This window comes from Ambystoma mexicanum, chromosome 5q, assembly GCF_040938575.1.
Source record: "Ambystoma mexicanum isolate Mex_15411 chromosome 5q, UKY_AmexF1_1, whole genome shotgun sequence".
Lineage (NCBI taxonomy): Eukaryota > Metazoa > Chordata > Amphibia > Caudata > Ambystomatidae > Ambystoma > Ambystoma mexicanum.
The window spans coordinates 1080936471-1080963619 of NC_090933.1; the positions used below are offsets into that span (position 1 = coordinate 1080936471).

The 27149-nt window shown below is 49.6% G+C and overlaps 1 protein-coding gene across 1 annotated transcript in view; it reads left to right on the forward strand.

The window, feature by feature from the left end:
- The window catches only part of FAM91A1 (family with sequence similarity 91 member A1), a 1180047-nt gene that overhangs the window by 1129858 nt on the left and 23040 nt on the right, over positions 1-27149 (forward strand). Inside the window, exon 23 of the mRNA XM_069621589.1 lies at positions 21392-21461. Within this exon, the coding sequence (XP_069477690.1) occupies positions 21392-21461 (70 nt within the window). The remainder of the gene's footprint in view (positions 1-21391; positions 21462-27149) is intronic.

The following is a 27149-nucleotide window of genomic DNA, read 5'->3' on the forward strand; positions in this document are numbered from 1 at the left end:
CCGTCACAGGTTGCAGGAATAGCTCCAATAGGAAATGCCAAGATGGCAGTCCACAGTATTTGCAAGTACCTTCAGGTTGCAGCAAGACAGAAAACAAATTCCACCCCTTCGTAGGATAGAAGAGGAGCGCCTTGAAGGAATCCAGGAAAGGTCGCTGTGTAGGAGCGCCTTGAAGGAATCCATGAAGGGAGGCGTAGGTGGGAACCAAGATGCATTGTGTTCTTCTGTCGGAAAAGCTTCGATTGAAAGGAGAGAAGGAGAATTGGAGCTGATAAGTAAGTAAGGTAAAGTTTGTGAGCGAGTGAAAAGTAGACAGGTAAGGATACGAGGAAGAGTGAGCGCAGAGAATCGCGGAAAACAGAGCGTAGGGGGCGCAGCAGATAGGTAAACACAGCATAGTCAGAATATCAGTCTACAGGACGGATAGAGCACGAAAGGGAAAACAACAAGCTGCCAAGAAGCAGAAAAGAAAGGAACACACCCGCGTCAAAAAGACGCGAACATGAAAGCTGGCAGATTACGATAAGCCAGGTGAAAGACTGCGTAGTGCGGATAGGCAAGAGAAGGCAAAGAGGGATGAAAACGAGGAAAAAGTCCTAGAACAAAGTTTCAAGCTCCAGGAGGAAAAGGCTCAGAATAGCAAGCGATGCGAGAGGACTTTACGAAAACAGCAGCAGGTTCCACGGAGGACTGATACAAAGCACTGTTCCTATGGCACGCTGTGTTGTTATAGTAAAGGCAGCCATGTTGGATAAGGACTAGACCGCGTCCTTTGGTCGAAAGAGATCCTGTAGTGCTCTATGCTGATACTTCCTCTTCCACCTCTGCCAGATCCTCCATGTCTGTGGAGGGAACTCTGATGGGCTCCAGCTTTGTTGAATTTCTTCAGTAATGTTGCCCATACCATGTTCTGGGTCACATGGATCGAGAAAGCCAGATCACAGAGAGGCATCCCCAGTAACAGAAGTGTCTTCCTGTGGGTCACTGCAATGCTGAGATGGACCGTTAGGTTGAAATGCCTCCACAGTAGCACCGACTCGACAGCCACAAGACCAATATAGTTTGAGGCCCGGCAGGTAATATAGCAACCCTCGGCATGATCATCGCTGCTTTGGGTCATGCTTCACCCCTCTGCGTGCCTCCACAGCAGTGAAGAGCTTAGACTGGCAATAGGCTGGCAAAAGAAAAGATCACACATGGTCCCAAGTTGACGTGTGCAATGACCGCACTTGTTGCCAACACTGCAGATACGCATGCGTTTGTATGATCTGGCTTGTGTGTATCAATGATCCAGGCCAATAATGTGCATTCAGAAGCTTGTGCTTGCCTTGACACTCAGTAGAACTGGCTAATGAACCAGGTGAGAGCACGTAGTGTGCACTTAATTTCAAAAAGACCCACCAATGGCCAAGGCCAAACAGCCAATGCGTGCTTGTCAGTAGAGCCCTATATCCCAATGACCGAGAAACCTGTCCTAGTCTTTGTTCAACCTTAGAAATTATTCAACTAAAATGAAAGGCCTGCTGCATGGCTTCCAACTTTGACAAAGATTTTAAGCAAATCGATATTTGGACTGCTATATATTCATTTGGGCACGTTATTGCTATAGCTCCTTTTGAATTTGGAATTCTGTCCCATTGTTGCCCAAACATGAGACTGAAATAGTTGAATTTCAGTCCCGTGCTTGGACAACATGTTGCTGTGCGTGGGATGAGCATGTGCAAGTCACTTTGACTGTTGTATTTCTCAATACAGTTGTTCATTAATGTCTCATGTAGCAATGAGTCTTTGTGGAAACAGTAGCTAGATCAGTAGTGGATTGGTTACAGTCATTTCAGTTGGGTATACAAAAATAGCCTGCATTAATGAGTCCCTGTTTGATCATTGGATATCTGAATATGCCAATACCTTGTACTGCTTTCTTAGTACTGGTGCTTTTAATTGTACCTGGTTGCTGAAACATACGCACATCCATCTTACTCCAACTAAACAAATTCCAAAATGGAAGTCCTTTATTCGGGACCTGTAGTTAAGGGAATTATACATTCTTTAAATGGATTGCTTTTCTCCCGCAGATTCCTCATCATGATAGATATCCTTCATCCAGCTATGCTGTTCGGAAACCTTTCGACAGGGGGCGTAGTGGACCTCGACTCGATTGTCGATCCGTCTTGTCTGGCTCTCGATCGTCAGCTCCGGACAGGACGTCAGGTGTCATATATATATATATATATATATATATATATATATATATATATATATATATATTTCTGAGGCTTGTGGAATCTGCTTAGATCACATGCTGTGCATAGGCCGACATCTAGTGGAAGCTGCGGAGTATTACAGTTTGTTTTTCGAAACTCGAAAATGGGCGTCGACACAGGCGTGCCAGTAATACTATCCCTAGTGTGACGTCCACTGTACCCAAGATCCCTCACGCGTCTAGGATCCTCAGATTGTTTTTTTCCGCCATACTGGTCGGAAGCATCTTGCGGAGTCCCCTGGCCTTAGCCATACTTTTACTAATAATTGAAATTTAATATTCTTTATTGACACCCTTCCCCACTCGACGACGGCTGGAGAAGACATCGACCGTCGGCTGCTGCACGACGGATCAGGGCCTCGGAAGGCCGCTGGCCTCGGCCCGGGCCTAGTAGGCCGCTGGCCTCGGCCCTGCAAGTAGGGAGAGTGGGGGGTGGTACATACTCTTCACTCTTGGTATATAGATACACTTATATATTTCCTACACTTATCAGCCCGCTGCCTCAAGGTGCGTATGGAGGGTACCCCTTTCCAATTCTGCCCCAAGTGCAACCGCAAATACCCTTGGGTCGACAGGCACGCCACGTGCAATCTCTGCTTGCCGAGGGACCACCCCGAAGCGAACTGCAGAGCGTGTGGTAGGTTTAAACCTAAAACACTTGAGGACCGTTCGACAAAGCGTTGGGCCCACCACGCCAGGCAGGCGGCCATGGCAGCGGAGGGCGCCTTCAGCGATGGCAGCGACGCCGTACTTTCGGACGGCGAGGGCATTACGGCGTCGAAAGACAGCCGAGCGCAAGTCCCCGACCCCGGAAGGTCGTCCGGCAGGGCGGCTATGGGGAAGACCCCCGGTGACGCAAGCGCTACACACCCTACACACACTAAGCACACTAAGTCCAACCGAACCTCGACGACGTCGACTTCTCGGAAAGAGGCACAGATAGAACGGTCCGACTCCGTGTCCTCTGGGCGCTCTCGATCGAGATCGCCTCATGACGCAAGGCAATCATCCACTCTTGCCAAGAGTGCCTCGCTCCCTAGACTAATGGAAGTTCGATCGTCGGAGGACGAAGACGACTTCTACCCCCAGGCCGCGCTCCAAGAGACGGAGCCAGCAGTTAACACCAGCGAGGCCCCACGCTCGAAAGACACAGATATCTCTCCCGACCCTGAGAGATCAACATCCAGCAAGGGTACCCTTGATAAGTCCTCTAAGTTGCCTACTAAAGCCATACCCTGTTCCAAAGAATGGTCCAGTGAAGACATAGACAGGGTCATGTCAAGGATGTCTTCCTTAGCTGATTTTTATGACAAAAACCCAGAACATTTCCTTTCGTATGACCCTCAAGGGGCCACACCCTCAGGCTCCTCTGATCCTATCCCCCTAAGTAAAAGGGCCCGGTTCGAAAGACCTGAACCCTTCGAGGTGCAGCCTTACTCTACTCCATACTCTACTCCACTCCCCAGATACCAAGGACAGCCTTTCCCTGAAGGGGACCAGGAGTTTAAAATTATGGAGGAACAAACCGGGACTGAATACTATGCGGATGATGAGGACCTGGAGGAGGTAGAAGATGAGCAGGAAATTTACAGAGTAGATTCCCCGGTAGAGAGCGAAGCCCCAGTTACCGACTCGCCAGTTGATAACCAGCCCCTCCTTAATGAAGTTCTCGCTCGCGCAGCAGAACATTTTCACATCGACACCCACGGTGTACAGGAGGAAAGGGACTTCGCAGAAGAGTTGGTGGGAGAGAGGAGGCCGGTCGCTCAGACCATCCCTATCCTTAAATCCATCCAAGGTAGAATAGATCCATCCCTGGTGAATCCTAACCTCACCAGAGCCGTCAACCCCAGAGTCGAAAAACTTTTTCGGGCAGCCCAGTCTGACCCTCTTTATATAAGAGGACATCTTAAACCAGACTCCCTAGTGGTTACCAACACTCGGAAGAGGGCTGGGACACCCTTATCGTCGTCAGAAGCTCCTCCCGACAAGGAGAGCAAAAAACTGTACGGGTTTGGCAGGAAGGTAGCCTCAACGTCCGCCTACCAAGCAAGGATTGCAAACTCCACCACCCTGTTGGCAAGTTACAACTGCCATCAATGGGAAGAGGTCGCGGCGCTCATAGCCTCTGCTCCTGAACCGTTAAAGGGCCAGTTGGCTCGGATCTCGGCAGAAGGGAGAGCCGTGTCTGGTTGCATATTAAAAGCAACTTTCGCTGCCGCGGACAACGCAGGAAGATTGATAGCAGAAGGTACTGTTATCAAGAGACATGCGTGGTTACGGCAGTCGGGGTTCAAAACAGAAACCCAGGCTTCATTAATAGACAAGCCGGTGGAACCCGATCTATTGTTTGGGAAAGCGGTCGAAGACGCACTTAAGAATGCCAAGGACGAATACGAGACTCTCAAATCCCTTGGCCAGCTTACCAACAAACCCCCTAACCAGAGGGGGAACAGTAATTTTCGTCGCCCACGCGGCCAAAATTCACAAAGAGGCAACTATGCCCAAGGACAGGGTACACAATGGAACAACAACCAGCAGTCTACCTAAAGTTACGGCAGGGGGAACAAGAGAGGTCGTGGAAGAGGCAGAGGCAGCCCCAACAAGGGAGGTGGCACGCCTCCACCAAAGCAGTGACGCTCAGTTCAGGGTCCCTTCTCACGCAACTCCAGTAGGGGGACGCATTTCCAACTTCACCCAGGCTTGGGAACGGATCACCTCAGACAGATGGGTGCTGTCAACAGTGTCGACAGGATATTGTATAGAATTACTGCAGCGTCCCCGGAACCACCCTCCACGACAAAGAATACACTCCTTAGAACATCAGAAGATCCTTCTCGAGGAGATCGCCATTCTGCTAGAAAAGGACGCGATAGAACTCGTCCCAGGACACCAGGTAAACAAGGGTATCTATTCAACTTACTTCCTTGTGCCAAAGAGAGATTTGACAATGCGCCCAGTATTGGACTTACGGCCTGCCAACAAGTATGTCAAGCCCCAAAAATTCCGTATGACCACGCTACAAGAGGTAATCCCCCTCCTAAAAAAGGGGGATTACATGGCAACCTTGGATATGAAAGATGCTTATTTTCATATTTCCATGCTCCCAGCGCACAAAAAATACTTGCGCTTCAAGGTGGACAGTCACCACTACCAATTCAAGGTACTGCCCTTCGGGATAGCTTCAGCACCAAGGGTATTCACCAAGGTACTGGCGGTGGCAGCTGCACACCTACGCAGGGAGGCAATCCCAGTGTACCCTTATCTGGACGACTGGCTCATAACGGGGGAAACCCCAGGAATTTGCAGGTCAAACATTCAGAGGATTATCGACCTCCTCCACGAATTAGGCTTCTCTATCAACGAGAAGAAGTCAAGTCTGGTGCCAAGCACCTCAAAACAGTTCCTAGGAGCAATCCTAGATACTCAGAAAGGGTTGCCCTTCCCTTCAGAAGAGAGAATTCGGAATATACTACTGCAAATTCCACATTATCAGTCAGGTCAACAAATAACGGTACGCAAAGCAATGCGGTTACTGGGCATGATGGCGTCATGCATTTACCTGGTCCCCCACGCGCGTCTGCGCATGCGTCCCATGCAGGAATGGTTGGCGAAACAGTGGTCTCAGGCAAGTGGTCAGTGGGACGATCTAGTGGTCGTTTCGCCAACACTCGTACAGAGCTTACACTGGTGGACAAGAGAGAATCTTGCAAGGGGAAAACCCTTTTACGATCCCGAAGTACAGGCAGTGGTGACTACAGATGCATGCCTGACTGGGTGGGGAGCTCACCATCTCCACCACACAGCTCAGGGTCTCTGGTCTCACTCAGTAGCCAAGAACCACATCAACCTGCTAGAGCTTCTGGCAGTATTCCGAGCGCTTCGGGCGTTCGAGCCCCATCTGCTAAACTTGTCGGTGCAAATCCGGACGGACAGCACGACAGCCATGTTCTATCTGAACAAACAAGGAGGGACTCGTTCGCCAAATCTGTCCAACCTTGCCCAGAAAATCTGGATATGGGCACTCAGACGGAACATCTTCCTGTCATCACAACATGTTCCAGGGGAGCTCAATTCCCTAGCGGATGCCCTAAGCAGAGACTCCCTCCCAGAAGAACACGAATGGGTCCTTCACAGAGATATCGTAGAAGATCTCTTCTCTCAGTGGGGTTTCCCCACTATAGACCTATTCGCCACAAGCGAAAACAAACAATGCCCAGGATTTGCATCCAGGTTCCCCCAGCCAGACTCCCAAGGGAACGCCCTGGGGATGAACTGGTCAGGGATGTTTGCGTACGCTTTTCCACCAACTCCTCTCATCAGGAAGGTGGTGTACAAGATGAACAAGGAATCGATGACGCTCATCCTAGTTGCTCCCATGTGGGCGAGACAACCATGGTTTCCACACCTACGCAGGATGGCGGTGTGCGAGCCCATCAAACTCCCAGCCTGGTACAACCTACTGTCCCAGCAACAAGGTCAAACAGTGCACCAGGAACCCAACTCAATGAACCTGGCAGCATGGCTCCTGAGGTCATAGAGTTTGGGCATCTCAATTTACCACAGAGATGTATGGACATCCTAAAAGAATCCAGGAAACCAAACACAAGGCACTGTTACTTTGACAAGTGGAAGAGATTCGTTATTTGGTGCCAGAATAAACAAATCAACCCAGTTGATTGCACTTCTTCCAACGTTGTAACATACATGCTCCACCTGCTGGACGCAGGGTTGGTTTTTAACTCTCTGAAGGTACACCTGGCAGCCCTCTCGGCTTACACCACATCCCATAACAAAGTATTGTGGTGGAAAGTACCAGTAGTTAAAGCCTTCATGGAAGGAGTAAAGAGACTTCACCCTCCTATTTCGAACCCACCGCCAGGATGGGACCTCAATGTGGTGCTAGCTAAGCTCATGGGCCCCCCTTTCGAACCCATGCATAAAAGTAGTCTCAAACACCTGACTTATAAAACGGCCTTCTTAGTAGCCATTACCTCTATAAGAAGGGTCAGTGAAATTCAGGCTCTGTCAGTGCAGGATCCTTTCTTTACTATCCACAAAGACAAACTGGTTTTACGCACACACCCTAGGTTCTCACCTAAATTTATATCTAAGTTCCATGTAAACCAGTCCATCGAGCTTCCGGCTTTCTTCCAGAACCCGCAAAGCTCAGCTGAGGTGAAACTACACACCCTTGATGTGCGTAGGGCGGTCCTCTACTATGTAAATAAAACCAGACCGCTAAGGAAAACAGATCAACTGTTTGTCTCCGTAGCTACAGGCAGAGAGGGGGATCGCGTCTCAAAAGGCGCAATCTCGAAGTGGATTATCAACTGTATACAGCTGTGTTACTCTCTTTCTGAAAAAACTCTGCCTTTTACGCCAAGGGCCCATTCTACTAGAGGCATTGGGGCCACTCTGGTTTCATTGCAAATGTTCCCCTCGACACCATTTGCAAAGCAGCTACTTGGAGCTCTATTCACACTTTTACTCAGCATTACTGCATTGACACTCATTCCAAGACAGATACACAAGTGGGACAAGCGGTTCTAAGACACCTGTTTGCTCATGACCCTTCTCACATCCCACCTCCTTCTTCTGGTACTGCTCGCTAATCTATGCACAGCATGTGATCTAAGCAGATTCCACAAGCCTCAGAAGGGATACATTACTCACCGTAATCGTATTTCTGATGCTTGTATCTGCTTAGATTCACATGCAACCCACCCTTCCTCCCCTCCGAGAGAAGGCGCATGATTGCTTGTAGTCTTACCTTTCTGTCTATCTGCTTGGATTATCTGTACTCACGCTACTCCTCATGCTTCCTCATGTCAGAAAAAATACAATCTGAGGATCCTAGACGCGTGAGGGATCTTGGGTACAGTGGACGTCACACTAGGGATAGTATTACTGGCACGCCTGTGTCGACGCCCATTTTCGAGTTTCGAAAAACAAACTGTAATACTCTGCAGCTTCCACTAGATGTCGGCCTATGCACAGCATGTGAATCTAAGCAGATACAAGCATCAGAAATACGATTACGGTGAGTAATGTATCCCATATATATATCACATCACTACGACCCATGCTTCAGTTCCCTTTTCCACTCGCTTGCACGCTGCATCAGGAATACGACTCTAGATAACTCGATGTTCTTATTGTACTTCGTACACTTTTTTATCAAAAACCTTGCGGCAGTGTCATCCCACAGGGTTTCGGGCTTCAAGCGATGCCGCGATTGCAAGGCCAAAATGTTTATGACCGATCCCCATGACGTTGGTCTATGGTGTCTGGGTGCTAGTCACGACACAGAGACCTGCACATCATGCGCAAAGATGCAGCCGAAATCCCTGCATGAGAGGGCCAGGAAACTGGCTTTTGGCCTACCTGTCGCCAAGTGTCTGGCGCGGTCACTCGTCCGGTCCTCAGAGGCAGAGACTGCAGGGCCCACCCCCCACAAGGGGAAAGAACGACATTGTAAGAAGGCCAAGAAATGGTCCCATTCCAGGAGCCATTCTTCGTCATCTTCCTCAGGGAAGAAGAAGCAGCACCACTGCCATCGACGTGAGTCCAGCTCGTCGCTGGAACAAGGTAAACCCTCGGCGGGCCCACCACTCAGGAAGAGTTTTCAGGTCTCTGTTAGAAATGTTTAAGACACAAACAGCTGTAGTTGCGGCTCTGGCCCCTGACCAGCAAGCTTCAGCAGCTAAAGTGGCGCTCTGTGCTGCCGACCCCAAGCCAGCCACTCCGTTGAAAGTGTCTTCGGGAGTTGCTCACGCCAGGAATAAGTCACCGGAAGATTGTAAGGCCAAGGAACCCGATGACCATCTGTTACCTGAGCGTCCCTCGGCACCGAGAGCTTTGGCTTCGAAACCTATCCTCACCCCTTCAGCGCCAACAATCTGTGATAGTTAATTCGTGCCACTCTCGAGATCGTGTTTCTTCAATTCCATGCATTCCATTTTGAGAATCGAGGAGCACGATGACCCTGAGGACCCAGTCGACCGTGTTTACACAGGAGCCGGTGGCGTCGGCTATTTCGACGACCAGGCCGATTTTATTGGCTTTAGCTCAAGGTTTACATGATGCCAGTGGTCTGGACACTTTCTCAGACCTGGAGTTAAAGCAAAAACAGCCCTATAACCACGCTAGTGTGAAGTTCAGGTAGCTGATTCACAGGGTGGCTGACACCCTGGGGTTGAATGCGTCCACTAGCTCTCTTCGGGTGTTTGGCTTTACCGACATTCTGGACGAGAGTCCCACATTCGAGCACAATATGCCTTTCAACCCAGCCATTGCAGACCCCTTAGCCTCCTTATGGCAGCACCCTTGTATCATTCCCCCTGTGAATGCCAATTTCACAGGGAAGAATAGGCCGACAAGAGGAGATCCCTCTTTCCTCGCCACACACCCTTCTCCGGAAGGGTTGGTTCTACAGGCTGCCACTATTTCCAACACACCCACAGCATCCACCTCTAATCTGCCTATGGACAGAGAGGGGAAAGAATGTGACGCTTTGGCCAGGAAGGTGTTCACTTCTGGTAGCATGGTGCTCAAAGCAACTAACGTGGTGTGCGGTTTCGGCAAATTCTCGTTTGGCTTATGGAAGGCTGTAAAAAAAACATGCTGCTGAATACGTCCCTGGGAGTGCCATTCGGGATGTTTTTTTACAGATGGTGGAGGATAGGAAGGAGGTAGCCAACAGTCATTATAAATGGGCCTCGACATAGCAGACTGTGTTAGCAGAGCAATGGGTTCAGCAGTTGTGATGGGACGCCAAGCATACTTTAACACTTCTGGCTTCTCTCCAAATGTCCAAAACAGGTTGCTGGACATGCCTTTTGAAGCTGACATGCTTTTCGGGCAGAAAGCGGACAAATCCTTAGAGAAATTCAACGGGTCAAAATTGACTGTTAAATCTTTGGGCCTAGTGGCACAGCCAGCCAAACCTGCCTTCAACTTCGCCTCCAGGTGCAGGGGCTACAGATGTTATGTGCCCTATGGCAAGAAGGCGCAGCTCCCACAAACAAGGCGCTTCTCGCGTCCCAGAAGGGGCAGAGAGGGGGCTGTAGAGGCCAACTAGCAGCAACAGTGGCAGGGTCGCCCGAGTCCACTAAGCCGCTTTGATTTCCCCTCCCACGATGCATCGGTTGGTGGGCAGTTGGCAGGGTGTTGGCCCCAGTGGCAGGAAATAACTTCCGACCCCTTGTCCCTGTAGTTGATTCAGTGGGGTTATTGTCTGCCTTCCCTGAAGAGGACTCCATGCAGACCTACATCTTCCCCAATCCACACAGGACAGGAACTCCAGGAAGAACTGAGCACCCTGTTATCGAAGGGTGCCATGGAAGAGGTACTGCCCAATCAGAGAGGGTCGGGTTGGTATTTGCATTAATTCCTGGTGCCCAAGAAGGGAAGAGGTCTCCGTCCCATCCTGGACATCAGGGCCTTGAACAAGTTCTTGAGGAAGGACAAATTGAGGATGGTGACGTTGAGAGAGATTCTCCACGCTCTCAAACTCCAGGACTGGCTAGTGTCGGTAGACTACAGGACGCTTATTTCCATGTCCCAATACACCAAAAGCACAGGAAGTTCCTAACGTTCCTCATTGGCGACAAGCACAATCAATTCAAAGTGCTTCCTTTTGGGTTTGCCTCCACGCCAAGGGTCTTCACCAAGCTCATGGCAGTAGTTGCGGCTCACCTCAGGAGATCCATGGTCCATGTATTTCTGTACCTGGACGACTCGCTGATCCAAGGGAAGTCGGCGTAGCTAGTCTTGTCTCCTCTGAAAGACACCTTTCTACTAGTGCACAAGCTGGGCTTCTCCCTCAACTGGAAGTCCCATCTGATGCCATTTCAGCGGCTCCAGTTCATTGGAGCAGTCCTAGACACCCGGGTGGGGACGGCTTTCCCTCCCGAGGAGAGAGTCAGCAACATTGGGCAGATGGTGCAGTTGTTTCAGAACCATGCTACTCTTTCAGCAGCTTCCTTCCGCCGCCTCTTGGGTCTCATGGCCTCCTATATTTTTCTAATGCCAAATGCCAGGTTGCGTATGAGATCCCTTCAGTGTCTCCTGAGGGACCAATGGTCTTAGTATCTGGGAGCTCTCATTGATCGCCTTTCAGTGTCTAGCCAAGTAGTCAGCAAACTCGGCGGGTCAAACACTCCCAGCAATCTGTTGGTGGGGGAACCCTTCTGGCCTCCTTGGCCCCAGGCCCGAGTGGTCGTGGATATGTCCCTGAAGGGTTGGGGGCACCCAGAGCGAGGATTTGCAGGTGAGCAGCCTCTGGTCTCCACCAGAAGCCAAGTGGCATATCAACAGGCTGGAGTTGCGTGGCATCAGATTATCCCGGAGGGCCTTTGCCCCGTTTCTGAGGGAAGCATGTCCTCATTATGACAGACAATATGGTGGCCATGCACTACCTCAACAAGCAGGGTGGCGTGCACTCCCGCCCACTCTGCATAGAGGCAATTTAGCTGTGGTTCTGGTTGACAGAGAACCAAATCTCTGTCTCAGCAGTTCATCTGGCATGGACAGAGAACGCCTTGGTGGATGCTCTGAGCAGGCAGAGCACGGTCTTGCATGAGTGGAAAGTGTGCCAGGAAGTCCTAGGGGAGGTCTTCGCTCTCTGGGGTACCCCAGCAGTGGATCTGTTTGCCACGGAGTGCAACAGGAAGTGTGAACAGTTTTGCTCAAGGGAGTTCCCAGTGAACAGTGCACTGGGGGATGTTTTTCTGGTGGATTGGACCTTCCCTTTCCATTACGCCTTCCCTCTGATTCCCGTCATTCCTTGGGTTCTCAGGAGGTTGAAGAGATTTCGAGCAACCGTGATCCTGATCACCCCCAGATTGGGCAAGGAGAACATGGTACTCCCATCTGTCCTCCTCACAGGTTGCCTCAGCGTCTGGATCACCTAACATAGTCGAAGGGTTGAGTGTTCCATCCAACCTCAGATTCCATCAACCCACATTTGTGGCTCTTGAGATGAAGTATGATGACTGGAACCTCTCAGAGGTGGTACTTGCGGTATTGCTGACTGCACGCAGACCTTCTACTAGATCTCTGTACGCATGCACGTGGAGAAGATTTGAGGCGTGGTGCAGGGGAACGCAAGACTGACACTATCACTTGCCCCACCACCAAAGTGATGGAGTTCTTTCTGTCACTGGCTTCTTCAGGCCTTCAGATTGCCACAGTCAAAGGGTATTCAGCGGCTCTCTGTCTGTGTTAAAGAGGTCTCCAGACCAAGGTATCTTTTTCACCATTCCGGTCATGTCCCAGTTTCTGAAGGGCCTTCTCAACAAGTTTCCACCAACCCCTTTTGTTGTTCCAGTTTGGGATCTTAACCTAGTTTTGACCTACTTGATGGCGGCTCGGTTTGAGCTTATGCATTCTTTTTTTTTTTTTAATAAAGTATTTTATTATTATTATTGTATTATAACAATCACAAAGAGCAAAAACAAATCAACATAAGGACTATCATGGTCATTCTCAATCAACAAAGGCAATACACATATCAGCGGTGGTCAAGAGTCTTCCTTAGTACATATATTGGCGTGTAGTACATAGTACCCATTGCGCGCTCCCCAGCATGTGGGAGGGAGTCTTGGATCGCTTCTTCTCCCCATCTATCCCAAATTTTCGAGGCTTTGTTGGGACAGCCCCTTGCTGAATAGATCCTATGCTCCATCATGGCGCACACGTCCATATCCAGTTTCCATTGATCCATTGTCGGGGAGTCAGGGGCTCCCCATTTCTGTGCTATATTACGCTTAATCAGCCCTGTTGCCGTGTGTAGGAGCAATCTCTCCCACTTGTTAGCCTCGATTTCATTAGGTACTCCCAGGAGTAGGGCCTTTGGGCCCAGTGGTATGGTCCAGGCCAGGACCTTGGAGAGCTCCCCACAGCATGCATTCCAAAAGGTTTGTATCCGGGGACATGCCCACAAGATGTGAAAGAAGGTTCCCTCCTCCTCCCCGCATCGGAGACAGTTTGGGTTTGGGGCCCTTTTCCAGCCGTATAGTCGCGTCCTAGGGTAATATACCCGGTGCAGTATTTTCAACTGCACCAGTCGGAGCCTAGAGGAGATAGCAATTTCCCGGGGATGCATGAGGACTTGTATCCAGTCCTCCGGATCTATTTCCCCCACATCCGCTTCCCATTTCACCTTGAGCTCGTTCAGTTCGGGGTGGCAAAGGAGGATATGGCATTGTATAAGATGGAAGTGCATTTGGTGGGAATGTACGCTGGTAGGATGTTGCGCTCTATGGGGGTGTAGTCCGGTACCCTTGTGTCTGCTGTTAAGTGGGTTCTTAAGGCGTGGGCCAGTTGTATGTAATGATACCATTCCGTATTCGGGATCTGGAATTGTGATTGCAAATCTTCAAATGAGGTCAGTTTCCCATCTGTGAGCATATCCCCCACTCTCGTGACCCCTGCTTTCACCCAGTTGGGCCATGGCTCAAGTTCACGGGATGCAGCTAGGTTATTATTTTGCCAGAGAGGTTGTGCGATGGTAACTTTATTGTCCCCCCCAAAGAACCAGTGTGCTTGTCTCCAGACCATAGTGTGGTGTGTTGTAGTTGTGGGTGGGGGGGTTCTCGGAAGGGGTTGATAGAGGAGGGTCAGTGGATCTGCATTTTGTGTAGTAGCTATCTCAGCGCGTATGTGAGGTAGGTCTCGATTTCCGTGGAGAAGATCATTAACCACAGCCAGTTGTGATGCCCATTAGTAAGTTTGGAGACGGGGGACTCCCACTCCTCCCTCCCAGATCGATCTCTGGAGAGTGGTTAACGCTATTCGTGGTTGACCTCCCCCGATATAAGGTCCCTAAGAAGTGTCTCTACTAGGTGAAACTCTGAATCTGGGATTCTGTGTGGGGCATTCTGAAGGATGTAAAGGAATCTGGGAAGGGTCATCATTTTAAAGAGTGCCGCTCTACCCATAAGGGTCAGGGGGAGAAGTTTCCAGTGTTGAACATCGATAATGAACCGGTCTGTGATCGGTCGGAGATTGTGTTCTACATAACTTGTCAAGTCCCCGGATATCCAGATTCCCAGGTATCGAAAGCCTTGTCGTTCAACACGGTACGGGCACTCCTGGGGGATGGCCTGCTCTCCGCCCTTTACAGGAAAGAAAACTGATTTATCCCAGTTGATTCTGAGTCCGCAAAATTTACCAAAGCGGACGAGCAGCTGTGTTACGATGGGGCAGGATCGAGGCGGGTCTCCTAGGTATATAAGGAGATCGTCTGCCTAGGGAGATGTACGGTCATCATAGCCCTCTGGCCATCTAAACCTCGTCCAGGCAGTATTTTGGCGAAGCCAAATGGCAAGTGGTTCGATTGCAAGGGCAAACAAAAGGGGGGAGAGCAGGCATCCTTGCCGTGTACCTCGGCCCAAAGTGAAGGATCGAGAGGACCATCCATTTACTTTTACCTCCGCCTGGATGTTAGTATAGAGTGATTGTACCCATCCTAGAAAGGCTTCTCCGAATCCCATACGGCGCATGATCTCCCAAAGGCTGTCCCATCGAATTGAATAGAATGCTTTTTCAAAATCGATTGCCAGCAGGGCCAAAGGTCCGATTATAATCGGAGATCTCTCCATTGCCAGATGGAGATGGCGTAGATTCATCTGGGTCGATTTGTGGGGCATAAATCCACATTGGTCTGGGTAAATCAGGGTGGGTGCAACCAGTTGTAATCGGTTCGCTAGGAGCTTTGCAAGGACCTTGGCCTCCCCATTAATCAGTGATATTGGTCTATAGGAAGCACATTTGTGTGGAGGTTTGTCAGGTTTGGGTATGACCACGATGGTCGCCTTACACAGGTCTGGTGGGAGAGTCCCTTGTTCCCGGGCGGCAAGAAACATTCTGTGCAGGGGGGCCGCCATTTTGTCTGCTCCTAGCTTTTGCCAGGTTTCAACCGGGAATCCGTTTGGGCCCGGTGTCTTCCCCGGCTGGAGCTGAGATAACGCCTCTGAAATCTCGGCCTCTGATAAGGCGCAGTCCAAATGTTCCTTCTGCTGCACGGAAAGCGTCGGCAACGATAGCCCGTCTAAGAGGGAGGGGTCTAGTGGAGAGGCTGGGGCTCTGCGTAGAACATCGAGAAGGCCTCAGCAATCTCAGCGTTAGCTGTCGCCCTGTGGTGTGACTATTTCTCGGACATGGCGTTGTCCTTCGTCCCTTTTCTGCAGGCAGGCGAGCAGTTTGCCCGCTTTGTCCCCTAGCTCGTATACTCTCACTTTAGCCTGCCAATGGGCCTGCTTTGCGTCATCCATCGCTCTGTTCCGAAGGCGCTCTTGAGCGCGTTGGAGGGATCGATGGGTTTCAGACGTGGGATCGGAAATATGTTTAGCCTCCCAGTCGCTCACTTCCTTCTCGGCCTCTAGTATCTTTTGGAGCCGGGTGTTCCTTTTATGTGTCGTCCAGGAGAGGATTTCACCCCTGAGCACTGTTTTATATGCCTCCCATACTGTCACAGGGTTGTCTACCGATTCTTCATTAATTTCGAAGTATTCGGCGTATATTTCTTCTAGGCGATCTATCAGCTCTGGGAACCCTAGGTAGTAGCTATTAAGTCTTCACGTTCTGGTGGGGAGGGCGCCCTGCATACATATTTCCATCGAAAGCGGTGAGTGGTCCGAGATGCCCCGAGGGAGCAGTTCTGCAGACATTGCCCTGTAGAGGTCAGTGTGTGATAGAAGAAAATAATCCAGTCTGGACATAGAACCGTGGGCACCAGAGTGGAACGAATATTCCCTAATATCGGGGTGTAGCTCCCTCCACACATCCCGGAGCCCAAGAGCAGATGTAAAGTTGGCTAATCTGGTAGGGGTATCTGGGTTACGATTCCGGAGGTGGGAACGGTCAGTGTTGTTGTTCATGGTGTTATTGAAATCCCCCCCTAGGATGTATGTGTCAGGGTGATGTTTCCCTATAAGGGTGGTGAGGTCATCCAGTAATTCCTGTCCCAGACCCGGTGGAGAATAAATCGAGGCAATTTCCACCTTTTGACCCCAGATCATTCCCAGGATGAACACGTATCGGCCCCTGGGATCTTGTTCTACGGTATGTTGAATAAATGGTATACGTTTGTGTATCAGAATGAGGGTGCCCCTGGAGCCCATTGTGTACCTCGCATGAAAGGCAAGGCGATAGTTAGTTCTCTGGAAAAAAGCACAGTTTACCCCAGCCAAGTGGGTTTCCGTCAGAAGGGCCACATCAGGGGAATGTCTATTTAGGAATTGCATGATAAGGCGCCGTTTGATTCCTGACCCCATCCCATTCACATTCCAAGTGAGGAGTTTCAAGGATTTAGTGTGCTGCATGAGGGATGTGTGAGTTTGTGTAGAGGATATTTACTACGTATGATGGGGATTTTCAGGGTATAGCGATCCATAAGAGATGGCGGTAAGCTTCTCGCCTGCACTAAGGAAGCAGGGTTGCCTTGTGGAATAGTGCAAGACGTCCCTAACAAGGGACAGTGCATAGTTCGGCCCATGAGCAAGTGGCAGTCCTGAAATAACCAACAAAGTTTTGAACTTTCCCAACCCACCCCCACCCCATACTCCACCCCAACATGAAGTACCTGTCGCCCAAACATGCTGATCCTTCAACTTAAGGTGTCAGCTCAAAAACCAGACCCTTAGATAGGGTCGAAACAAGCAAGAAAAAGAGAGGGGGGGAGAAGAGAGGTCTGATCAGGGGAGAAATCAGATCTTTCCCCAGAGTTCCCACCTTTGCGCCCATTGTCGACATCTTCCGTGGTGGGTAGATTACGCGTTGAGATCGGAGGCGCGGACGGTGCACGCACGTGTGTCCCAGCAGTGTTCTTAGGTCCTAGTAGGGGACTATAGTTAATTCATTCCTCTTCTTGTTGTGCCGCTGGCTCCAGGATCTCCTGTCCCCCCCGTTCTGGGTGTCTCCTCGGGGAGGCCCGCCTAGGTCCGGGTCGGGGTCGTCCTCTCGGTCTCCTTGGTCTTGCAGTCCAATCGCCCTCTATGTGAGCCTCTGCCCACTTCCAGGCCTCTTGTGGGTCGTTGAAATGGACAGTAGTACCTTTATGATAGATCTTAAGTTGGGCCGGGAAGAGCAGGCCGTATTTCACATTCATCTGAGCAAGTTGTTTCTTGAGTGGTTCAAAGGATTGCCGTGCCCGCTGCACTTCTCGGGTATAGTCCGGGAAGAGGGCGATTCGGGAGCCGTTATGGGTGATCGTCCCTTGTGAGCGTGACAGTTGCAGAAGGGCATCCCTGTCGCGGTAGTTAAGCAAGCGAGCAATGATAGTCCGGGGCGGAGCGCCCGGGAGTGGTTTGCCCGAAGGTATTCTATGAGCCCTCTCCACCGAAAAGAATTTTGAGAAGGATTGGGGCTCGAAGATGTCCACGAGCCACTGTTCCAGGAACAATTCCGTGCATTGTCCTTCTTCCCCCTCCGGCAGGCCCAGGATGCGAACGTTGTTGCGGCGGGACCTTCCCTCCCCATCATCCACTCTCGATTCCAGGGCTTTCAGGCGGTTTAAGGCTTGGGACAGCTGACGATTGATCCCGCCAATGTTGTCCTCCGCCTCGGAGATGCGGTGTGCCACCTCTCCTGTTCTGGAAGTCAACTTCTGCAGATCATGGCGCAGGAAAGAGACATCCGCCGCCATACTGTCTATTTTGGTCTCCATGGAGGAGCGAGAGTTGGCGATGGCTGCCATTACGTCCCGTAACGAGATGGAGTCCTCTCCCATGGGGGAGTTTGGTCGTGCTGCTGGGTCAGCCGGGGCCGGGGTGGTAGCAACGGCAAACTGGTCCATGCTGCTCTGTGTAGATGATTTCTTCTGTCTGTCCTTCCCCATATTTTTGGGAGTTGTGGCGTGTCTGCTACGATGGGGCGGGAATTGTTGTATGTACGCGTGGTCGTACCCCCCAGGTATGTGGAATGGTGGCCGTGCAGCGAGTCAGGTGGAGGGCTGTGAGTTCCAGAAGCCTCCTCCACTAGGGCCTGGGGTTTATATGGCGACAGTACTTTGAGGCCCAGCGCCCTTTGCTGGGCCTTCACAATACGCGCGGACCTCCGGCGCTTCTAGCTGTTCACCCAGGCAGGTGGTCCCCCTTTCGCTGGTGCGGTACGGTCCTCAACGGGCACGGTTCGATCACTTACTTCTAACGCGGCCCAGTCGCCGCTGCCCTCCGCCGTCCGGGGGGGGGGTAGGGGTTGTAGTCACGGCGTGGTGTCCCAAAGTGGATACGAATCAGGAGGTAGGAGCCGCACACCACCGGGACCCCAGGAGGGCTGCTATTTCTCCCCCCACTTCTCTCGCAGATCGGATCCGTCCGGGGGTCTTCCGGGTGTCAGCGGGGCTCGGCCGGTGAACAGTCTCAGATTCCACAGAGGAGGAAGAGAGGGTGGTCACGGGCGTCCGTCTCACGTTCTGTCCCGTGCCCCGCCGTGTCAGGTCGTCTCGGGCCTCTCAATCAGTCGGAGGAAGTCCGTCCTCAGACACCGGAGGCCATCTTGGTCGCGTAGCTCCGCTGCCGGGCCTCTGCAAAATGTGGATTTATCTCCGTCGTCTGGGCAGATAGGTGCCACCACCTCCGTCAATCCGAGCCCGCAGCTTTATGGGCTCGGTCACAGTGTTTATGCCGCATGAAATCCCCAGGAATCAGGATGAAAATGCAGGATTATTTTGGCGCTTGCGGGAGCTCACTCGGCTCACGTCCGCATCGTCCGCGCGCTAGCCACGCCCCACCGAGCTTATGCATTCTTGTTCTTTGCGGCTGTTGTCCCTTAAAACAGCCTTTTTGGTTGCGATAAAATCTGCCAGGAGGGTTAGCGAACTGCAAGCCTTGTGCTGCAAACCTCCTTTTATGCCTTTTTTTTCGTAAAGTCAGACCTGGATTCCTTCTTAAGGTGGTTTCAGAATTTCATCTGTCCCAGTCTATTGATTTACCTGTCTTTTATCCTCCTCTGCATCCCTCAAAGGAGGAAGAGCGGTTCCACCACCTTGATCCCAAGAGAGCATTAAGCTTCTATGTTGCTCGCACGTCTGAGTTTAGGAAATCAGACCAGTTGTTTGTGGCCCATTCCTTGTCTAGAAAAGGCCTTGCCATCACTATACAAACCCTGTCATAGTGGATTATTTTGTGCATATCCAAGTGTTACCAATTGGCAGGCATGGAGCTTCCAGCAGGCATCAGGGCCCACTCGACAAGAGGGGTCTCAGCCTCTATGGCCCTTCAAAGAGGGGTCCTTGTTGGGGATATATGCTGGGCGGCCACTTGGTCATACTTGCATACCTTCACCAAGCACTATGCCTTGGACGTTGCACGGGGAGCTGATGCTAGGTTTGGTAGGGCGGTTCTACAGAATCTTCTGTTTTAAATCTTTCTACCCTCCTCCGTTATCCTAACTGCTTGGGGAATCTATCATGATGAGGAATCTGCAGGAGAAAAGCAATCCAGTGAAGGAGAAATTACCTTACCGTAAGGTTCTTTCTATGGATTCTTCTCCTGAAGATTCCTCATCGACCCTCCCATCCAACCCCACTCAGAAAATTATGTGGTTGTCACTTCTGTCCTAACGAGAAGGCATCTGGTGATGGCTTTGGGATGAGAGTTTCTGTTTAAAAAAATAAATGTTTTAACGGCTGGTTAGCCTCCTGCTGTGGTTTTTCTTCTGAAGCGTTCAATCGAAGGGGAACAATTTGGAGGAACTGAAGCATGGGCCCTAGTGGCGTGGTATATATATGACGTCAGACATCACGTCCGGAGCTGACGATTGCGAGCCAGAAAAGACGTATCGAATAATCGACAGCCGACTCGAGGTCCACTATGCCCCCTGTCGAAAGGTTTCCAAAGAGCAGAGCTGGGTGATGGATATCTATCATGATGAGGAATTTGCAGGAGAACAATCCATAGAAAGAACATTATGCTAAGTTAATTTCTCTGTTGATTTTCAGGAATATTATATCCTCATTTATAAAAGTAAAAACTCTTGATGCCACCTTTGTTGAGAATCTTACTGTGGGCCTCCAGATTACTGTAGCCATACGCTACTGCTTACGTTGTAGCATGATGCATTGATAAATATCACTCTCCCTAGCAGGAGTGACATTTTCCATTGCAGTTGCCAATCAATTTTCTTTATTTTATATTTTCATTGATCAGTCATTCTGGACAAATATATGTTCATGTTTCTGAATCAGGAAGAAAGTCCACTAGCCTCAGGTAGATTCCCTTCATGGACCCATGTTTAAGTGTATTCAGGGTAAGGCCTCCCAACAAGCATCTAGCACAGCAATCAATTTTTAACGAGTTAGTCAATATTTAAAGTTTTGAAAGGGAGGATAGTTTCCTTCTCCATAACTGTTTCTTGAAGAGGCGAGAGATTCCTTCTCTGGTGACTTTTGGACTGCCAACCAAAAGCACTGCGATCTTACGACTTAATCGTAGAGGTCAGAAATGATCTATAGCAACTCGTCTTCAAATAACGCAAGAAGGTGAGTGCTTAGAGTTGATTTGTTTAGCAAAGAGACTGATATAAGTGTGTCCACTAATACTTTCACCCCGCCTCACCTAGTACCATATATGGATATCCAAGAAGTAGTGAGATGGAGTACAGGGACTAGTCACTAATGCATCAACATCTAACGGTTATTTAATTGGCACTAAGGTAGATATTTATAACTGGCATGCAGTGATTGGGTGGTAAAGTTCCATTGAAAAACCAAATCTCAACATAGGATGTATTATCAAGTCTTACTTCATTTCAATTCCTATAAAAAATTATACCTCCATCACAGCAAATTCTGAGCTCATAAATCCGTTTCTGGTCATAGCCTCAAAGTGGTGGTGTTCCCAGATAATGTTAGATGAGAAAAAAAGCTGTAACATAAAGCCAGCCAAGTCAATGTGCAGTCATTTACTAGGTTAATCCAAAGAGAATTTGGTTGAATGTGCATCCATACTGCGCTTCAATATGAACTTTGACAAATGAACATATGGGTCCCTTGCAGGATATTGACCCTGATCAAGTGATGCCTCTTCGAAATGTACAATTATAGTACTGTTTATGAGCAGTAGTGTTTTCATACAAATTTCATGGCTGTTTTGCTGACTGCTTTATTTTTTCCATCTACAGCCTTCAGAAGCTTTTACATTCCAGTAGAAAGCTTTCCTTACAGGTCCTTAATTTTGTACAGTCATTCCAGGTAACCTATTATTTAAATGTTTAATGCATTTGTATTACAAGTGATCATGTTCTTAATAGTTTTAGATGAGAATTAATTTGTATATAGTTTTAATCATTTGTGGAGTAAAATTGAATTTAGGGACATTGTTGAAACACTTTTTTCAAATGTAATGGTCTTTTCAAAAGTATAATAATGAAGGAATTCACTCAAATCAGTCTTTGCAGATATTCGTAATAGTGGTATTGCGTGTGTCAACGTTTCGATAGACTATTTTGTTCAGCATTGATGTTTTAGTTGGCATATGGGCAAAATAAAATGTCTGGTGCAAAAGTATTTTTGTTAACTTTTTTTCCCATTGTTTTATTTCCAATATATGTTTTTGCCACCTTACTAATTGGCAGTGAATATCATCGATCAGCTGCTATATTAACCACCTCAGTTTTCCGGTTATCTGTATGTAGTGGTATGCCTGTTGCCTCCCCCAACAACCATTACTAGAACTTACATATACCTACTCTGAAATACTGACCTCAAATCCAGCTTTCTAAAAGCAGCTGCTCTACATACAGGATTACCTTGTGAATTTCAGCCTTGAGATGGGCCTTGGTGCTGGCTATGGTAGACCACCTGAGTTGTATGACTTGGATGCCCCACCGGCTTGTGATCTAGAGGAAGTGGCTAAGTCGGGGGTCTGCAGCATTTGGCTCGCCGGATGATTTGGACTACAACTTCCATCAGCACTAGCCAGTATATTCAATGCCGAGGGCTCATGGGAGTTGTAGTCCACAACATCTGGAGAGACGCAAGTTTCACTCCCCTGTACTAGAATTGTAAGAAGCAAGTGGCCTTGACACTTCTCTGGAAATAAAGTTAGGAATGGCCATAGCAACCTTAGTGGGTGACCTTTGCTTGTGTGGGGTGTAGTGTCCAGTGAGCTAGAGTCCTTTAGCATCTGCCCCCCTCAGTTGAAAAGTGGGTCAGTGCTCTTCCAAGCGTCCTGTAGCAGGATTCTGCTCTGATGGCACTGCCGCCTCTTGGTGAGGCTCCTTCAAATCCAAGTGATGGTGTTCTTGCAAAAGCCCTCATCCATGTCTGCCATCTCCAAAGTTTGTCCAGAAAGCACAGGGGAATCCTGTTTTCTGTCCTCTCATCATGTCCTGTAAAGCCTGCTTGTTCAGATATCGATTGTGGAGCGCTGCCCTGCAACTCTTTCTATGAGAGAGGATGTCTAAAATGGGATGCTTCTAATGGAGTTTTTGTTCCCACAGATTGCTCACCTTAGATATTCATGCTCTCATTCTGGCCTCAAATGTTTTCAGCGACCAGAGGGCACAGTGCATCTACGCATCAGCTATGTGTCATTGGCAACCATGACTGTGGATGTGGATGGATTTGTTTACAGCCCCATGACCTCAGTTTCTTTTTTCCTGCATGCTCAGTATGCTGCTTTCCGGAATCCCACAAGCTACTTCGCTGTGTTCTTACTGCATCATGCCTAATGCCCCAAAGTCCTTGTGCATACTGCCCTGCAGGGATTTTAAGCGACAGATGTCCTTGTTAGATCCCCATAAGGTATATGTTTACTGGCTAGGTGAGGAACTGACATGGAAGACTGCAGCTCCTGCCACTCTATGCCCCATAGGCCTTCTAAACACCACACCTTCAATCTCAAAGGGCGGGAAAAGGCACTCCATAAGTAATCCACTTCAGTGTCTCTGACCTGAAAAACAGTGGTCTGCGAGTTGGAACTGGAAGAGCCCCTCTTGTGATGGAGACCGAAAATACAAGAAAAAGAAAAAGCACTGCAAGAGGTCCCAACCCCCCCAGCATCTTCTAAAGGAGCATTTTTCACTCTCTTCCTCTAGAAGGCAGAGGCATAACTTTCACTCAAGGCATGACGACACCTGAAAAGGAAGTTAAGGTATTGTTCTCCACACGCACCTCTACTCCGCAACAGTCTGATGCATTGAAGTGCAGATGCTCAACATCATCATTCTCTACGACTGTGGTAGATCTGAGGCCTACTTTGCTTTTTGTAGCTGGCAAAGTGCGCCCCTTGCAACTGCACACCTGCCGGGCCACTTCTAGCCCCGGCTTTAGAGCCTTCCCCCCTCCAGCACTGCTTGGCTCTACCTTCAGGCACCCTGATGCAATCACAGGTTTCTTCGGTCCCAGTCCCTGTTGGTGCTGGCATCTTGCTAGACTTCCCTCTGGCCCCAGGTCTCAATTCTTTAAAAAGTGTGGAAAATCTTTTATGAAGTGGGGGATCGTGTACGTTATGGTTTTGAACCATTAGATGCTGAGGATGTGGGGATTTTTCAATAGATAGTATTCTCCCGCAGATTCCTCATCAGATAGATATCTATTCCAGTGTCAGCTGCTCAGAAATGTTTTCGACAGGGGGCATAGTACAACTTGACTGTCTTTCTCTCTCGACTCGACGTGATATTGCCCGCCATATATTCTATGTCACTATGCACCTGTGCCTCCGTTCCCGTGAGAGAAATTGCAATTCGATAAAATTCTAGCAAAATGTTCATATTTGACTGCTTTTCGTCAATATGTCTACCACTAAGGCGTCCATGTTCAAGCAGTGTCAAGACTGCAATGCCAAGATAACGATCACCAACCTGCATGGCATTTGCGTGTGTTGTCTGGGGGAAATATCACATCATTGTGGATTGTGCCTCTTGTCAGCAAAGTAATCTCAAGTCGTTGAGGGAACGGTCGGTGAAGCTAGTGCTCTGGCGACCCCTGTCGTAATCCACAGCTCATTCGACTGCCGGGTTGTCTAGGCAGGACACAGAGGTTCCTACACCCAAGAAAGAGGACAGGCATCAGAAGGCCAAGAAAAGGTTGCATTCTCTGAGCCATTCATCATCATCCTCTGCCCACAAAAAGAAGCTGCGCCACTGACTCCGGCATGACTCTGATTAGTGCAGTAAGACCTATGTGAGTCTGGGTGCATCGAGGGCAGAGTGGGAGGCTTTCAAGGAGCAGATGCTCCAATTGTTTAAAACAGCAGCTGCTGGTACGACTCCAGTCTCGACGCAGCAGGCTCCCATGGCTCCAGGTGTTCCCAGAGGCTTTGGCACACGGAAGAAAAGTCGGGCCTGACACTCTCGTTCTTGACCACGACTACCGAGAATCTGGCCGTAATGCCAAAGGGCCCGATATCATTGCCGCCATTAGGCCTGTTGGGAACAACAACGTCAGCGCTGATGGTTGACCGTTCCTTTGTTCCTGCGTCGTGATCAATGTTTTTCGACAATGAGCGGGTCCAGGGTGAAGGGGCTAGTGGAGATGATTACTTTGCCGACCAGGCTGATTTGGTTGCTCTTGCAGAAGGGCTCCATGATGCAAGTTGTCTAGACAGATCTCCTGACCTAGACATGCAGCAAAACGCCCCATATGGACATGCTAATGCCTTGTACCACAGGATGGTTGAGCGGGTGGTGGAAGCATTGGGTCTGGGCGCCCTGGCAAAGTCGCTGTGAACCAGATATTCTGGACAGAGTTCCCGCAACAGAAAGGGGGTTGCCCTTCAGTGTTGCTAGAACTGATCCCAATACTACCTTGTTGCTGAAACCTTGCTCCACTACAGCCAAAATTGCAAACTGGCGAGGGGTGCTATCTAGTATTGCAAGCTGCCACAGTGAGCTCCAGACGAACCACATCAACTTCGAACTTACCAACAGACGGAATCTAAGAAGACTGATGCCCTGGCGAAGAAGATTTTTGCTTTGGGCAGTATGGCCCTCAAGGCGGTGAACACATCGTGTTCGTTCGCCAAATACTCCCATGGTCTGTGGAGACTGGTCGAGCAGGGTACAGTTTAATTAAAACAAATTATTCCTGGGTCTAAGTCCCTATTGATAGCTCTCTGGCCCTGTGTTCAAATACCTCATGCACCCGTAGTATGGTACAGCCATCCCTAGGTGAATTAAATTAAGTTGTATTCGACCACCGGGTCGAAGCAATTATAACTATAGGACACACAGACTGGGGGCGGTAATATTAAAAAAGAAAACCGAGCACCAAGAAATGTGCACTTAGATTTAGGAGAGTAGTGAGAGAGTTGATGGCAAGGATCTCTACACCCACATTCCAGGCGGTACACCATCGCCACCTAGGGATGGCTGTACCACACTACGGGTGCATGAGGTATTTGAACACAGGGCCAGAGAGCTATCAGTAGGGACTTAGACCCAGGAATAATTTGTTTCAATTAAACAAATACTGTCTATATTGTGTTATAGATGTTAGGGCATAGACAGGTAGTGGAAGCCCATTGACTCCTACTGTCATTACCGAGCAGGGAACATAACACACATCCCTGCTGGCGAAATGAGGGATGGGTTTCTGCGGCATGTGGATGACAGCAAGGAGGTGGCTTGCCAGGCACTGCAGTCAGGCCTGGACATTGCAGATTGTGTGGGCAGAACAATGAGATCAGCCACTGTGCTGAGAAGGGCAATTTATCTGTACAGTTCTGGGTTCTCGCTAAATGTCCAGGCTAAGTTGTTGGACATAGCCTTAGATGGCGAGCGAGTACCTGTTCGGCCCTAGGGCCGATGAGTTCTTGGAGAAATTCAAGGACTCTAAATTAGCTGCCAAGTCGCTGGGCCTGGCTGTGCAACAACCGCCTGAACATGCTTTCATTTTCTCCTCAAGGGGAAGAGGCTATTGGCGGTATATCCCATTTGGGAAAAGGGCACAGCTCCTGCAAGCCAGGCAAGGACAGGCATTTCTTGCATCTCGGACGGGACCGAAGGGCTGCTAGGCGGCAGCAGACTGCAGCAGCTGTGGCAGGGGCCGTGGCACCCGCTAAGCTGCTGAGTTCTCCCCTCATGTTTCTCTGGTTGGAGGGAGATTTGTGAGCACTTGCGCCAGTGCAGCTCAGGAAATGGGGCTACTGTCTACCACTATTAAGTAAACTGCCAGACAGACCACCCACCAAAAGCCGGAACAGGATCTCCAGGAAGAACTGAGAGCCCTGTTATTGAAGGGTGCTGTGTAAGAGGTGCCACCGAGCAGAGCGTATCTGGCTGGTATTCCTGCTATTTCCTGGTACCCAAGAATGAATGAGGACTCCGTCCCATTTCGGACCTCAGGGCCTTGAACATGTTCCTGAGGAAGGACAAGCTCAAAATGGTGACGTTGAAATAAATTCTCCTGGCACTGCAGCTTCAGGACTGGTTGGTGTTGCTAGATGTTCAGGACGCTTACTTTCATGTGCCGATCCATCATAAGCACAGGCGTTTCCTAAGATTCATCATAGATGACATGCATTACCAATTCAACGTTTCTCCCTTTGGTATAACCTTGCAGGGTTTTCACCAAGCTGATGGCAGGAGTTGCATCACACCTCAGGAGATCTGGTGTCCACGTATTCCCATAACTGGACGACTGGCTGATCCGATGGAGGTCACCAGAGCAAGTATCGACTCGGCTCGAGGACACCTGCTCGCTACTACACAGGTTGGGCTTCTCCCTAAACTTCTAGAAGTCCCATGTCACACCACCGCACTAGGTCCAGTTCATCGGAGCAGTCCTTGACACAACAGGTGAAAGAAAGCCTTGCAACCCAAAGAGAGAGTCACAAGTGTCGGTCAAATGGTCGAACTCTTCGAGAATTAAGACAGCCTACCAGCGGCTTCCTTCGTCCATCTCTTAGGTCTCATGGCTTTCTGCATTTCTATGGTG